At 37.1% G+C, this 16,576-nt stretch overlaps 1 protein-coding gene across 12 annotated transcripts in view; it reads left to right on the top strand.

Moving 5' to 3' along the window:
- The window catches only part of BAZ2B (bromodomain adjacent to zinc finger domain 2B), a 205,171-nt gene that overhangs the window by 57,197 nt on the left and 131,398 nt on the right, over positions 1–16,576 (top strand). For 11 of the 12 annotated variants that reach the window (XM_089328265.1, XM_089328268.1, XM_089328266.1 and 8 more), the window contains exon 3: positions 12,155–12,343. The exons of the other annotated variant lie outside the window; for it this stretch is intronic. In XM_089328265.1, the coding sequence (XP_089184391.1) occupies positions 12,155–12,343 (189 nt within the window). The remainder of the gene's footprint in view (positions 1–12,154; positions 12,344–16,576) is intronic. 12 annotated transcript variants of the gene reach the window in all.

Below are 16,576 nucleotides of genomic sequence, written 5' to 3' on the forward strand. Positions count from 1 at the left end.
AAGACCAAGTTACATATATAAAGGGAGAGAGAGAGAGAGAAAGAGAGAGAGAGATCTTCCATCAGCTAGTTCACTCCCCAAGTGGCCAAAATGGTCAGGACTGGGCCAAACCAAAACCAGGAACCTGGAATTCCATCTTGGTCTGCCATGTGGGTGGCAGGGGCCCAAGTACTTGGGCCATTATCTGCTGCCTTCCCAATTGCATTAGCAGGAAGCTGGACTAGAAGTGAAGCAGGCGGGACTTGAACTGGTGCTTGACATTGCAGGCAGCGACTTAAACTGCTGTGCTATGATGCCAGATCTGAGTTTTTTCTTACTATGAATTGGTATTGAATTTTGTCACATGCTTTTTCTGCAACTATTTAAATTATTATTATAGTAATTCATTTTTAATTTGCTAATATGGTGAATTAAGTTGTTTTTTTTTTTATTATTATTTTTTGACAGGCAGAGTGGACAGTGAGAGAGACAGAGAGAAAGGTCTTCCTTTGCCGTTGGTTCACCCTCCAATGGCCGCCGCGGCCGGCGCGCTGCAGCCGGTGCACCGCGCTGATCCGATGGCAGGAGCCAGGAGCCAGGTGCTTTTCCTGGTCTCCCATGGGGTGCAGGGCCCAAGCACCTGGGCCATCCTCCACTGCACTCCCTGGCCACAGCAGAGAGCTGGCCTGGAAGAGGGGCAACCGGGACAGAATCCGGCGCCCCGACCGGGACTAGAACCCGGTGTGCCAGCGCTGCTAGGCAGAGGATTAGCCTAGTGAGCCGCAGCGCCGGCCGAATTAAGTTGATTTTTAAAAAACTTTAGGCCATCACATTCTGGGATTAATCTCAATCATGGTGTATCATCCTTTCAAAATATTATTGGGTTTGATTTGCTAAAATTTTCTTAAGGATTTTTGCATCTATTTTCATGAGGTCTTTTAGGCCTGCAGTTTTCCTTCCTTGTCATTACTTTGTTGGAAATGATTGGGAAGATTCTCACCATGTTAGTTTTTGGAAGATTGTATATAGCATTGATGTACTTCTTCCCTAAATATATAGTAAAAATTCATGAGTAAAGGCATCTGGGCCTGAGCGTTTGTCTTTGCTTGAAATCTTGTAAACATCTTTTAAAATATAGATATGTAGTAGAACTATTCAGGTTTTCTTCTTCTTGAGTAAGCACTGGGTGATATCTCTAGAGGAACTTGTCCATTTCATCTGAGCCATTAAATTTATGGGCTCAGTGTTTCCGAATATTACCTTATCCTTTCAGTGTCTGTGTGAGCTGCAGTGATGTCTTCCATCTCATTGTTGATACTCATTATTTGTGGTGTTTCTTTTTTCTTAGTAAATAGAGGTTTATCAATTGCATTGGTCTTTTTGAAGAATTAGCTTTTGGTTTCATTGAATTTTCTCAGTTTTGTTTTGTTTCATTATTGTTTCCTTCTATTTTTCTGTTAGTGAATTTGTCTTCTAACCCCTCCCGCTAGCCTAGTTTCTGAAGGAGAAGCTTAAATCTTTTTATTTGAAACCTTTGTCCTTGTGCATTTTATGTTGTGAATTTCTCTTTTAAATGATGTTATTTACTCAAATTTTTATATTTTGCCAGTTTATAGTTCTAGTAAAATAATTTCTGATTTATTCTGTTAGTTCTTTTTTGTCTGATGAATTGTTTAGAAGTCAATAATTTAGCATTTAGTTTTTTTTTTTAATTGATGTGAATTTTAGTTTAATTGTAGTTGGAAAATGTAGTGATGTTATCTGCTGGGTTTGTTGTTGTTGTTGTCTTTTATGGGTAATTTTTGCTGTAAGAAGTAAATTTTATTTTAAGATTTATTTATTTTGAAATTCAGAGTTTCATAGAGAGAGGGAGAATGAGAGAGAGAGAGAGAGAGAGAGAGAGAGAGAGAGAGAGAGAGAGAAAGAGAATCTTCCATCTGCTGGTTTACTCCTCAGATGGCTGAAACAGCCAGCACTGGGCCAGACAGGTGGCAGGAGCCAGGAGCTTCATCCAGATCTTCCATGTGGTTACCAGGGGCCCAAGCACTTGGGCCATTCCCTGCTGCTTTTCCAGGCGCATTACGAGGATATGTATTAGAAGCAGAGCAGCCAGACTCGAATTGACACTCATATGGGATGCTCTTGTCATAGGCTTAACCTACTTCACCACAACGCTGGCCCCTCCAGATATTTTCTTAGCCCTGAATGTTAACATCTTGTACCTCTAGTGGATACACCTGCTGGTTATTATTCCACCAATATCTGTCATTATAGCTGTGAGCTTTAGGCAGCATTATCAGACCAGAAAGTCACATTCTTATTCCTTCTAGCCACCATTTTTCTGGATTAAAACTCTTCAGTGGAATTTCTCTGTTTTTGGATGCTTTCCAGTATTTTTAATAACATATTTATGGTTATCTATGGAGTATTTATGTTCCCACTGCACTACTACACCATAATCATAAGTTGTCTCTCCCTGCTCCCACCAAATAAGGCACTTTTTATTTATTTATTTTTTATAGATTTTTGTTTATTTGAAAGGCAGGATTGGAGGGCAGGAAGGCAGAGACAGATCTTCCACCTGCTTGTTTACTTCCTAATGGCCACAATGGCCAGGGTTGGGTCAGGCCAAAGTTAGGAGCCGGGAGCTTCCTCCAGGTCTCCCACATGAGTGCAGAGACCTAAGCACTTGGGCCATCCTCTGCAGCTTTCCCAGGCACATCAGCAGGGAGCTGGATTGGAAAGAAGCAGCTTGGACTCAAATCAGTGCCCATATGGGGTGCTGATGTGATGACATCACAGGAAGCAGCTTTACCTGCTATGCCACAGCACCCAGCCCCAGTCACTTACTTCTAAAAAACTGCTTATTTAAAACTTCACAGAGGGCATGTCACCACCCAACCTAGCCAATCCACACAAGAGCGACTGGTTAAGAGAGGGGCACATGATGCAAGACAGACTGATTAAAACCAAAAAGATGCCATTCTGAGATTTATTTACTGGTGCTGGAGAGGAAGGATACCTGTTTTTCTCCCCTATACTCCTGAGAGGACAAGCCCACCTGAGGAAATAGAGCCAAGAAAGGAGAGAGAAATTGGATTTTGGTAAACCTTAAGTCCAGCTTCTTTATCTAAAGTGAACATTTTCCTAAAGCTTTTGTGCCATGGGATTCATTAAATTAATGTTTTTCACCTAGCCATAGTGAGTGAGGTCTATTTGTGCTTTAAAAAAATATTTATTTTGCTTGGTTTAAAAACAGAAAAAAAGGCAGAAACAAAGATAGAAATTTCCCATCTGCTAGTTCACTCCCCCCAGTGCCCACAACAGCTTGGTCAAAGCCAGGAGCCAGGAACTCCATTCTGGTCCCCTACATGGGTGTCAGTGATCCAAGTACCTCAGCTGTCACCTGCTGCCTTCCAGGGTGCACATTAGCTGGAAGTTGGAATTGGGAACCCCGCCAGATCTCCAGCCCAGGCATTCTGATATGGGATGTGGGCATCCCAAGCAGTCTTAACTGCTGGGCTATATGCCCATGGCCTCCCATCCCCATGTGTCTTGTTAAATGTTAAAATGTAAAGGTTAACTGTCTCGGCCAGCGCCGGGGCTCACTAGGCTAATCCTCCACCTGCGGTGCTGGCACACCGGGTTCTAGTTCCGGTCGGGGTGCCGGATTCTGTCCCGGTTGCCCCTCTTCCAGTCCAGCTCTCTGCTGTGGCCCAGGAGTGCAGTGGAGGATGGCCCAAGTGCTTGGGCCCTGCACCCCATGGGAGACCAGAAAGAAGCACCTGGCTCCTGGCTTCGGATCGGTCCAGCACCAGCAGTGGCAGCCAATTTGGGGAGTAAACCAACGGAAGGAAGACCTTCCTCTCTGTCTCTCTCTCACTGTCCACTCTGCCTGTCAAAAAAAAAAAAAAAAAAGGTTAACTGTCTGAAAACATTCTGAGAATACAGGAATGAGTTGAAGATTGCTTGAGGAGAAAGATTTATCACTGTTCATTCTAGAATTCTTTCTGCTTATTCTTTAATCAAAATTCAAGTCATATATTTTGAATTTCAAAGTTTTTGAAAATTAACGTATTTAAGGATTTTAATATGTAAGCCTGTAATTTGAGTATTTTTTTTTTCATTTACAACCATTCTGGTGATGTTCACTTTGGTATACACCCAGTTATTATTGGTGTTAATTAAAGTATTCATAGAGTTTTATTTGAATACACTACCATTTTTGGTGATTAGCAGTTTGTACAACAGAGACTGATTTTGCAATTCTGTAAAATTTCTTACAGTTTTAAGGAACTAGAAACAAAAATTAGAAAATATGTCGTAACAAGTTGGGGTAGCACTGAAAGATTAAAAATATTTTTAGCCTATGAAAAAGTATTATGTAAAGTAATATAGTAAGCTGTCTCTTTTAGTTTTTGAAAGATCAAATGCTTTAGCAGACTTATTTTTCACAGTTTTTTTGTTTTAATTTTTTTCTGGACTTTGCCTTAGAGGACAGTTTTTTCACTGATGATGGAAGTAAAGGTGTTACTTTAGTATTTCTACTATTTAATTTTTGTGAGGGGGGAAAACCTTATTGTATTATTCATTAATAATAATAAAAACAAAGTTACTATGCCTTATTTACTGACATATTGGTATCTGTGTGCTGCTTTTAATCACTTTTATATTCTTGACTGGTAGAATTTCAAAAGCTTTCCTGAAAAATATTCAGCTTCTTATAATTTAAATTAAGAATTCAGGCATTTTAAATATGTATTACTTTTCATTAAGCAAAAATATACACATTGTTTCCCATCCTTTAAACCAAAAATGAAGATAATTTTTAAAGATACTATTTATTTCTTTGAGATTTAGAGCTACAGGCAGAGAGGGGGAGAGACAAAGTTCTTCCATCCACTGGTTTACTCCCCAAATGACTGGAAAGGCCAGAGCTGTGCCAATTAGAAGCCAGGAGCCAGAAACTTCTTCTGGATCTCCTATGCAGGTGCAGGAGTCCAAGCACTTGGGCCATCTTCCATTACTTTCCCAGGACATTAGCAGCTGGGAGGAAGAGGAGCAGCCAGGACTCAAACTGGCATCCATCTGGGATGCCTACCAACCCAAAACACTGGTCCTGAAAATAAATGTTTCACACCTGATATTGAACCTGTATTTGAATGTTAATATCTGTTACAAAGGAATTGTTTTAGTCTTCTAAAATTATTATTTTATGAGTTTACAAATGTTTTCTCTAGAAAAACTTGAAGAAAGGTTTTATTTGGGAATTCTGCTGATATTGAGTATATTAATTTAGGAGCATTTTAATTTCTAAATAGTTTTGTTTTATAGTCGTAAGGTTAGTAGAGCCTTTTTGACTTGTGTTATATTTTGTTTTGTGTAAAAATTTATCTTTCTGCTATTTTGTTAATACAGAATATGGTTTGTTTTAAATATTATAAGATTCACTGAACTATCACCAGTCAATGATCAAAAATAACCTTGTGAACAGTAGCTTGAAAGTTTAAGATAGTTGAAGGCTAAGTGTGTTGTTCAAATTGTTGTTCAAATGCAACTAAAGGTTTAATCAAACCAGCACCCCCTGGTGTATAAAAAAAATTAAAGCCACAATATAGAAGTTTTTAAATTAGCTTCTAACTACCCAATGAAGTTTTAGTAACATTATGTGTGTTTTTCAACTGAAGAAGAGAAAAAGATAATATACCTCTAATCATTTAAAGAGTGATTTCTGATTATTCTAGCCTTTTGAATTGAAAACTTTCTTGGAGTTGCCCACAGCAGGAGTCATAGAATGTCTCTGTCCTCTGTTAACAGTTTGCATTGTGCAATGTTTTGTAACAGGAAAAATGATAAGAAATAGGGCTGGCACCGTGGCTCAATTGGCTAATCCTCCACCTGTGGCACTGGCACCTGGGGTTCTAGTCCCGGTTGGGGTGCTGGATTCTGTCCCAGTTGCTCCTCTTCCAGTCCAGCTCTCTGCTGTGGCCCGGGAGGGCAGTGGAGGATGGCCCAGTGGAGGATGCTTGGGTCCCTGCACCCGCACGGGAGACCGGGAGGAAGCACCCGGCTCCTTGCTTTGGATCGGCACAGCACTTCCGTAGTGGCCATTGAGGGAGTAAACCAACGGAAGGGAGACCTTTCTCTCTGTCTCTCTCTCACTGTCTATAACTCTCTCTCTCTGTCTCTCTCACTGTCTAACTCTGCCTGTCAAAAAAAAAAAATCATAAGAAATAACTATACCCTATTATTGGTATGATAAATGATAGATTGTGGTGGCACATGTTTGGCCTGGTGGTTAAGATTCTGGTTAAGATACCCATGTCCCATATTGCAGATCTTGGCTCCTGAGTTCGATACCCAGATCCAGCTCCTGACACCAGCTTCTTTTGCTAATGCAGGCCTTGGGAGGCAGTGGTGATAGTTTAAGTAACTGGATTCCTGCCACCCTTGTGGGATACCTGGATTGAATTTCTGATTAGGGGCTTTGGATCCAGCCAGAGAGTATTGCAGGCAAATAAGGAATAAACCTGTAGATCGTAATATATCATGAATGTTCAAAGAAAGCCCAAAACTTATCTTCTGGGAGACTCCAAATACTTTGGGACAGTATATTCTTGAGGCAATTAGTAAAGAATGGGTATGATAAAAAAGGACAGAAGTCAAAGAGCATGTGATATAGACTTTGAATTTCTGAAATGGAAGAAATAACATGACCAAAAATACAGCAGTGGAAGCAGTGGTCATGCACTACAGTGTTTCAAATTGTGTCCAGTACTGGGCATACTGAGATGAATAAGATTAAAGTTTTGCTGTCAAAGAGCTCAAATAAAATCCTGGCTTAGAATTTATTTGCATAGAGGTGATTAGTAAAAACAATGGAACCACGTGAAATAACTGAGGGAGAAAATATACCAAGTGGCTGCACAAAACCTTTAGAAATGCTTACATTTAGGAAAAAAGGAAAAAGGAAATCTGATAAAGGGAGCAGTAGTATTATCGAAAGATACACAGTTAAGAATATAGAGAGTTTGGAACTGGTGCTGTGGTGCAGCAGGTATAATCCTGGCTTGTAGCACTGGCATCCCAGATAGGCACTGGTTCAAGTCCCAGCTGGTCCACTTCTAATCCAGCTCCCTGCTAACGCTCCTGGGAAAGCAGTGGAAGATGGCCCAAGTCTTTGGGCCCCTGCACCCATGTGGGAAATGTGGAAGAAGCTCCTGGCTCCTGGCTTTGGATTGTCCCAGCTCTGGCAGTTACTCCTGTTTGGGGAGTGAACCAGCAGATAGAAGACCTCTCTCTCTATCTCTACCTCTCTCTGTAACTCTGTCTTTCAAATAAATAAAATAAATATTTTTTTTTAAAAAAAAGATAGCATTACATGTCTTGCAGTTTAATGACTCTTAATAAGAGACAATCAAGTACAGACTTCTAGGGACAGAATAAGGATGAAAAGAGTAACAATTAGTTGGCTATAACAATTAGGAATACTTAGTGCCTTTACAGATCAAGTGGAAGGGAGGCATGGAACTTGGCTCAAACATTAAAAAATTCTGAGAAGTGCAGAGGAGGTAGACGTAGCAGGTTAGAGACTTTTTCCCCCAATGTAAATATCTGTAGACTGGAGTGAGAGGGAAGGAAATAAATGGTAGAAACCAGAGACTGGGCTGAGAAATAAAGGAATAGAAATATAGAAATTGTAGTAAAAGAGTGAAAATGAAGACCTCGGAGATGGTATAATTTTGTGTGATCAAACCCATCATTGAGGTAAATGGAATCGAGGAAGATTAAATGGCTAAGTGGTAATTAAAATATATATACACACACACACATATATATATATACACACACACATATATGTATGTATCAGAACCAGGAGTTGATGAAGTAAGACAAAAGAAATGAAGAAGCATATTTCTGTGTTTGAAAAAAGACTCCAGAGCTGTTCTGATGGAAGCTCTTTGGAATCATGGATATTCCTCTTCTACTCTAAATAAGTAAGGAATTCATTCATTCAAAAACATTTCTCATTTTGAATATTTTTTCATGTTATTTGAAAGGCAACTGAATGCTTTCCATGCTTTAATTTTGTTAATGGTTTATTTAATTATTTGAAATCAGGGTTACAAAGAGAGAGAGAGAGAGATCTTCCATCTGCTAGTTCACAGCCAGGGCTAGGCCAGCTGAAGCCATGAACCAGGAGCTTCATCTGGGGCTGCCATTTGCATGCAGAGGACCAAACACTTGGGCCACCTTCCATCTTTTCCCAAGCCATTAGCAGGGAGCAAGATCCAAGGCAGAGGAGATGAGGCACAATCTGCCACCCATATAAGAAGCCGGAATCCCAGGTGGCTAACCCACTAAGCCACAACACTGACCCCCTTGCTTTGATATTTTAACCAAGAATTTTAGAAGAAAGAATAATAAAGTGGAGTAAAGAGTAAAGTAGTCTCGATTTGAACTCCTGTCTCTGCAGTATTGCCAGGCTTAGATGGAATTCTGTGTACACATCTATACATTTTTTTTTTCAGTTGAATTCTGTGGTGAATAAAACTCATATTTTGTTGATGTTTTCTACACAACTGCTTTTAGAGATTACCCTTTTTAGAGTTAAAAAAAGAGCTTTTTTTGTTATCAAATTATGTATGATTGGTTTGTAATTGTTTTTGCAAGAGTTTTTGCAAAGTTCATTTAGTTATGTTTCATGCTTTCTGCTTGGGGGATCTTCCAGATAGAGCTCATTTTGTTCTTCACAGTAATAAAATTAATGTCTGTACTATACACCTGAGAATTTTGCTTACCACCAATTCATTAGTTGTAGAAGTATTTCTGGCCGGCGCCGCGGCTCACTAGGCTAATCCTCCGCCTTGCGTCGCCAGTACACCGGGTTCTAGTCCCGGTCAGGGCACCGGATTCTGTCCCGGTTGCCCCTCTTCCACGCCAGCTCTCTGCTGTGGCCAGGGAGTGCAGTGGAGGATGGCCCAAGTACTTGGGCCCTGCACCTGCATGGAAGACCAGGATAAGTACCTGGCTCCTGCCATCGGATCAGCGCGGTGCGCTGGCTGCAGCGCGCTGGCTGTGGCGGCCAATGGAGGGTGAACCAACAGCAAAGGAAGACCTTTCTCTCTGTCTGTCTCTCTCACTGTCCACTCTGCCTGTCAAAAAAAAAAAAAAAAAGAAAAAGAAAAAGAAAAGAAGTATTTCTGTTATTTTTCAACCATGATCGTCTCAGTTTTTCTTCATTTGTATAGTATTTTCGTATAGTTTTGGTAATTTTGAGTTTATCCCATTAATGTTTTTGTAACAAATTGTGAGTACATACATATAATTGGCAAGTATAATTTTAAATTATTATTTTGTGAATTTAAATGACACATGATTCTCTAAAATCCCTAGGAATGGAATGTTTAGTTCCACTTGCTTGCCAGGAAAATTGATAGAGAAGGAAATATGACAAGTCACAGTATGTTTATAAATAAAACATTTGATTAATCCCATTTGAGCCAGGAAGTTGAATTGATTGGCGACAATTGTAAATTTTATATGTAATCACAAATGAAAACAAACATTGATTTTTTAAAGTCACAAGCTCACTATTTAAGAAAATTAAAGCCAGCGCCGTGGCTCAATAGGCTAATCCTCCACCTTGCGGCACCGGCACACCGGGTTCTAGTCCCGCTTGGGGCGCCGGATTCTGTCCCGGTTGCCCCTCTTCCAGGCCAGCTCTCTGCTATGGCCAGGGAGTGCAGTGGAGGATGGCCCAGGTGCTTGGGCCCTGCACCCCATGGGAGACCAGGAAAAGCACCTGGATCCTGGCTCCTGCCATCGGATCAGCGCGGTGCGCCGGCTGCAGCGGCGGCCATTGGAGGGTGAACCAACGGCAAAGGAAGACCTTTCTCTCTCTGTCTCTCTCTCTCACTGTCCACTCTGCCTGTCAAAAAAAAAAAAAAAAAAAAAATTAGTTGGGTTTCTGAGAATTGACTGAAAAAAGGTGAAACAGTCTCTCTGGGGGGCATATTAATAATCTTAAAGATACTGATGTTTGTGGTAATCTGTTCTGCAGCCATGTGCTCTATTTTATTTGGAATCAGCTTCTGCTAATACAGTCCGGGATGTAAAAGTACCAATTCACCAATTTTCTGCATAGATTTTTAAAAACTTATTTACTTATTGGAGAGGCAGAGAGAAATATAGACAGAAAGCACTCCCATCCACTAGTTCACTCCCCCATACCAGCAATAGCTAAGACTATGCCCAGACCAAAACCAGGAGCTAAGAACGCAACCCAGATCTCCCAAGTGAATGGCAGGAACCCACTTATTTGAAACATCACCACTGCTTCCCAGAGTCTGTGTTGCTAGGAAGCTGGAGTGAGGTGCTAGAATTGGAATCAAACCCAAGAATTCCAGTGTGGGATGAAAGCATCTTAACCACTAGGCTAAATAACTCACTCCCTATCTTTAGACTTAGGTAAACAAAATAGAAGACTGCCTGACTTAGAAAAGACACTTAAGTTTCTTTTCTGATCTCACAGTTTCTTCATAGGCCTTCTTTGTAACTGTAATGATTAAGATGTACTTCTTGGGTTTGTTGTATTGGAAGCACTACCCTAATCAGAGCTTCTTCCTTAGAGGCTGATACAAGACATATTTACAGCAATTTATTTAAATCTTACTTAAAGGCATTTAAACCTTCCAGTGGAGAATATAGCATATTTCAGTGAAGAATTTAAGATTTAAATCTTTGTGCAGGTACACTCATAATATTTAGGTTTTCAGGGACCAAAAAATCAGAAGGTAGGCATTTGGCACAACAGTTAAAAGCTTCCTTGGGGTGCCCACATCTCATATCAGAGTGCCTGTTAGAAGTCACTACTCCTGGCTCCTTCACTTCTGGTCCAGTCTCCTACTAATGTATACCCATGAAAGGCAAGGAATGATGGCTCACGTACTTGGATTCCTGCCACCCACAAGGGAGACTGCATTGAGTTCCTCGCTCCTGCCTTCAGCATGGCCCAACACCAGCTGTTAAGAGCATTTGGTGAATGATCCAGTATATGGAAGTAGGTCTCTGTCTCTCTGTCTCTCTCTCTCTCCCTCTCTCCCTTTCACATAAGTGAAAATGAATGAATAATTTTTAAAAGAAGAGCAAACGGGAGAGACTTGCTTGATCATTTAGTAATGATGGGAAAAAATATTTATTTTCAACGTATATGTTTTAATCTACTCTCACATCATTTTAATTTGAAATTTAATATTAATTAAATTTCAATGCATAGGCAGAATGAATATAAACAGGAGATAGTAAGGAAGCTTCATTCTTACTTTAAGGTAGAGTATGATATCTTTTACAAGGAAAGTTGTTTTGATAACCTGGAATATGTGATTTGATATCCTATTTTCAGAGTAGCAAGCCAGGAAATGTTAATTATTTCCTTCATGAAAGGGAAGAATTCCAAGTATTGTTCTGCTAAATCTCTATACAATATTAAAAATATATAATGTATATTTTTATATTTTATATAAATACATATATAACATTCCAGCTAAATCTATTTATAAAGTGGAGATTGAAAAGTTATATACATTTGAATTGAATATTGTGTTATGATCAGAAAGTTAAATAATAAGCATTAAGTTGGTAACCATCCATGAATGCATTTAGAAATCTCTAGTAAGTTTATTCCTTAATCCCTTGTTGGTATCAAGCTATTCTTTTCACCTATGGGGTATTACGTGGAATACTGAGCTTCAGTTCTGGAACATGTCTAGAGTGTATGTCAATTTGAGTAATGACTTGGTAACAGATTATGGGCTTGAGTCCTTGGTTTTCAATAATAGATTAATGGATTTTTTCTTTCTTATGTGTAAAAAATTTTGATAATTTATTAATGTGCATGTATTAACGGAAAATTGGCCTCATTTTCTCAGGTCAAACTATTTTAATTAGTAAAAATTACTTACTTAAAACATTGGTTCTCAAATTCAAAACAACATATTATTCATTTGAATTACTTTTAGAGTATTTTCATGTTTCTGGAAACATTTTGTGGGTCTTAAAAGAGCAAAAATGCAGAAGAAAATGTAAATTATAAATTTTAACTATGAACGCTGACATCAGATAAATCTCACCTGTTTTTATAGCACAACTTTAAGTGTGTTTTTTTCCCTCCCAGGACATTTATTCAGAGCAGCTGGGGATCAGCCGTTTAACCTGTCCACAGTGTCGAGTGCCTTCCCAATGGTCAGCCACCCAGTCTTTGGTCTACATTCAGCCAGCTCAGGGCATTCAGAATTTGGTGGTTTGGGGACACTTGGTACACCCACAGCCTTAGCCGCACATCCCCAACTAGCATCTTTTCCAGGTAAACATCTGTTACAAACAGTGGTCAAGGAAAGGAGAAAAGCTTAAAAATGTTCAGGCAGTAATTTGTTTATTATACAGAACTAAAGAATAGTCTAATGCCTGATGTGTTAAAACTTTCATGCAAGAATTGGCTGAATCCTATTTGTCATAAACAAGAGTATAAAACACACTATGTGTTAGGTTGGAGAGCAATTAATTAGGTAGTTAGGTGTTTAGAAGGGAGATGGGCATCTGTTACAGAAGAGAAGAATTCAGCCAAGTTTTTCTCATGTTTTTCCTTGAAGCATGGTATAACATAAAGAAAAGTGTACTTATTGTAAGTGTAGTCTGTTGAATTTTTCTCGGGTTTATTTCATTTAAAAAACTTTTAATATATAATGTGAAACTGAAGTCTGGTTCTTATAGTAAATATTTCCGCACTTTTATTTTGAGTCCTGTATTCTTAAATGTTAGCATTTTTCCAGATTTCGTCAACTATGGAGATACTATAGAGCTGCACCACTTACTAGTCGAAAGGACCAGTATTACCTGAAATTCTACAGGTTATGAGGATACAGTAGTTCAGTATGGTATCCCTTAAAGCTTCACTTAGAAAATCATGCTTTAATTTGTCTTGTTACTTGAGTTTTGAATGTGTTTCTCAATGATTATTTTACTTTAATAAATTTTGATGAGATGCATGTTTTAGTGGATATAAAATCATTTAAAATATTAATATTTAATTCTAAAGACAAATACATCCAAATTTAAATTTGACTTTATCACTTCATAGCTGTGTGACCTTGCACAAGTTATCTAAGGTCTCAGTCTCAGTTTTCTCATCTGATAAATGAAGATAACAATGATAGCTGGCTCTAGGGGCTTTGGTGAAGACTGGCAGAGATAAGCCATGTTAAGTGCTGAATAGGGTGTCTTGCACATGCAATTAGTCCATAATTGCTAAATGTCATTATTTGCTCTTGCCCACTTTAATGGTTAATGAATTGTCAAGTGCTGCTTTAATGGAAATACATATCTTATTTTAACTATACATGTGGAGATGGTTAAATCTATATTTCAAGTACTATTTCTTGAGTCATTTCTTTCATTCAGTTGTCTGAGAGAGTGGATGGTAGAGAGGAAATAATGAAAGTAGACAAAATCCAAAACTAAATCTTAATATTTCCTTTTAAAGTATTAACAGGAACTTATTCCATTAAGTTTTTAGCATGGTTGTTTAACAAGATAAATATTCAACCGATATTTACTGAAATGTAAGATTGCTGAATAAAAATCAAAATAGGTAATAATGTAATTACTGGAATCTTAAATATTTTATTGGTTTATCACAGTTTAATTATAGTATTAATTTGGGCATTTCTAACCAAAATATAATTTCGCTATTGTTAAAATCAAATACCTTCTGCACTGGGTTGTTAGTTAACAAATGTAAAAAAATACCTCTCTAGACTTCACTAATGTTGATCCTTAACTGCATAGAAAATATTTAATAACGTGTCCAGCCTACATAAACTGTTTGCTCATTCACTTAACATACAAAGTTGTTTGAGTATCTTTTGTATTCTGTGCACCAGGCCAATTATTGAGAATTGTACTAACATAGTGTATTTTATGTTGCTTATAGTTTTTAAGAGATGGATAAACAGATGCCTACACGACAGTCTTTAATGATAAAAGTGTGCCTATCTGAGCATACTATATTGTTTTTTGCCAAATGAACAGAGGTTATGCTTGTTCTAAAGGACAAATGTGTTTAATTAGTAGATTTGGCACAATAACTTAAGTATAAATTCTGTGTAATTGGTTTTATTCAGAAGCATAACCAAAATGTGAAAGTTTTTAAATCACACAACAAATAAGGGAGGACACACAAGGAAAACATTAGTTGAAATTTTAAATGGGAAATAATTTGCTTTTAAATTTTATATGCTTGTAAAGTATTCTGCATTTCAAATTAAGTCAAGAAATATAAAATTATTTAGTGAACATTAGTATAATAAAATTATTTCCATTTTATATTGAAATAGCATTTCATGGTCATTTATTTTGAAATATTTATAATTTTCGATCATTATATTTTATATTATATTACCTTTAATTTTTGTGAAGTGTTTGGCTATATCATATTTGGAAGATTTTAAAATTCTGCTCAAACTTCTAGATTCAAGTTGAGATTCAGTATATCCTCTGAAATATTAGAATATTTCCATTGAATATGATTAATGATGCTTTTCTTGAATATATTTACACATTCATCACGTGTGGATTTATGTAATCCTTATTTGTGTTTTTCATTTTATTACCAAGCTGTTTTATGACTAAATTTGTTTTTTATTTTCCTAAATTTGGAAGATAAGTAAACTTGTCACTTAACTAAAATTACATTATCGCCTGTGAAGTAATCCCAGACATTGTAAAATTGATGTTCAGAGGCTCTGCCATGTTCATCTTTTTATTTAATTTGTCATATTTATTTGTTTCCTGTTTTACTCTGTGTTGTCAGCTTATTTATATAACACATGCTTTCCCAGTGTTAAATCTCTACTGTGTACCTCTTTCTTATTGACATTCTGTGGTACATTTTTATGTTTATTTTAAGTTTGATTTTGTCTGTTATACTTTGATTACCTTACTAATTTGGCTGTTTTAAAGTCTATGCATTCTAGGTTAATGCTCTAATTATAGAATCTGTTAAATAAATATCTTAGGGAAACCTCAGTCCCTTTTTATTACTTAGGAAGAACCTAGTTTTCAAACATGTAAATAACACTATGAAATTCCAACTGTGCTGATGCAAGCCCAAAATACACACAAAAAAATTTCTGTCTATCTAAATGAACGTCTTTCATCTACACAGTGGATGAATAATTAATACTTTTGGGTAGTTATTTTTGGTTCAATGCCCATCATTCAGGCACAGCTGAATATATGTTGGTGTCATATTATTGGCAACACCTTCCTGTACTGCAAAAGAATAGTTTTCACGATCTTCTGCTTATTACTGTTTTTTTAGAACTTTGAGAATGGCAGCTGCCATGAACATTTCATTTTTCAAAACCCAGATTTTGCTATTATATGATGAAGGTGCAAATCACTTCACGTTCTCTTTTTCATGAATGAGTATTCCTCAGACAACTTTAAAGATCATATAGTATAATATTCACAGTATTGAGTTTTTCAAACACTATATTGTTGTGGTTTGTTCTCTAATTGCCTTGTGATTGTTAAACTCAATGAAAAATACACCTTTTCTTTGGAAAGATTGGCCTGAAACACAATAAGTGATTTGATAATCTAGTGGGTTAACCAGTTGGAAAAGGTTGTTTCTGAGATTTTTAGATGAAGCAATACAAAGGTGTCCTTTGGATTGTTTCCAATTCTCTAATCTTTACCTCTCCTTGAAAAATGCCTTTTATAAAAGTTGGCTTATGTCCTTTTCAAAACTTTTTAACTAAGTGCTACTGTTTGAATATATAAATTGCATTCAATTTTTAAATACTCATATTATTAAAATAATGATTGTTTTCTGTAATTTTTATGTGAAAAGGACAGAATTCAAACTTTCTTCATTAACTTCAAGGGGAGAAATTTATAAATCTTCTATATTTTAAGGCAAAATTATTTGTTTTTGAAGTCTCAAAAACTTATTTGTTAGACCAAAAAACAAAAAAAAAAGACGTTGATTTTGTTGTATTTATATTTTCATTTGACAATAGACTGTTTTCTTTCCTGAGTGCATTTCAGTTGTCCTGGATTATGATAACCTTATACTATTATTTAGACTACTTGATTTAGCACAGCCAGATTTATATTGTATATAATTTGGGGAAATTCTTAACATAGTTTGTAGATGTAGCCTTAAATTCCACAGTTTTAAAATATATTAGTATAAACTAAAATATTTCCTTTATAAATTTAGAAAAAATGTGATGTAAGTCCTTAAAAAGTCAAATGGTTCTTTAATAATCAAAGAGTTCAGTTTTAGTTTTTAAGCTATGCACTACCTTTGTTCTACGTAAACTAGAACCCTAGGAGATCCTTGGATATTGGCCTAATGAGAAGTGAGATGAGTGTTCAAGCTCTAGTCAGCAGTTCATAGTGAGAAAGATGATCAGAACTGATCACAATTAGAAAGATGATCAGAACTGTATTTTGACATTTCTGTTCCAAGATGAAAATGGAAATATTTTTCTTAGGAGTAAATTATAGAAGGCAGTTGTTACATTCATTA

This window comes from Oryctolagus cuniculus, chromosome 3, assembly GCF_051225735.1.
Source record: "Oryctolagus cuniculus isolate XC-2025 breed Fujian yellow rabbit chromosome 3, ASM5122573v1, whole genome shotgun sequence".
NCBI classification, from domain to species: Eukaryota; Metazoa; Chordata; class Mammalia; order Lagomorpha; family Leporidae; genus Oryctolagus; species Oryctolagus cuniculus.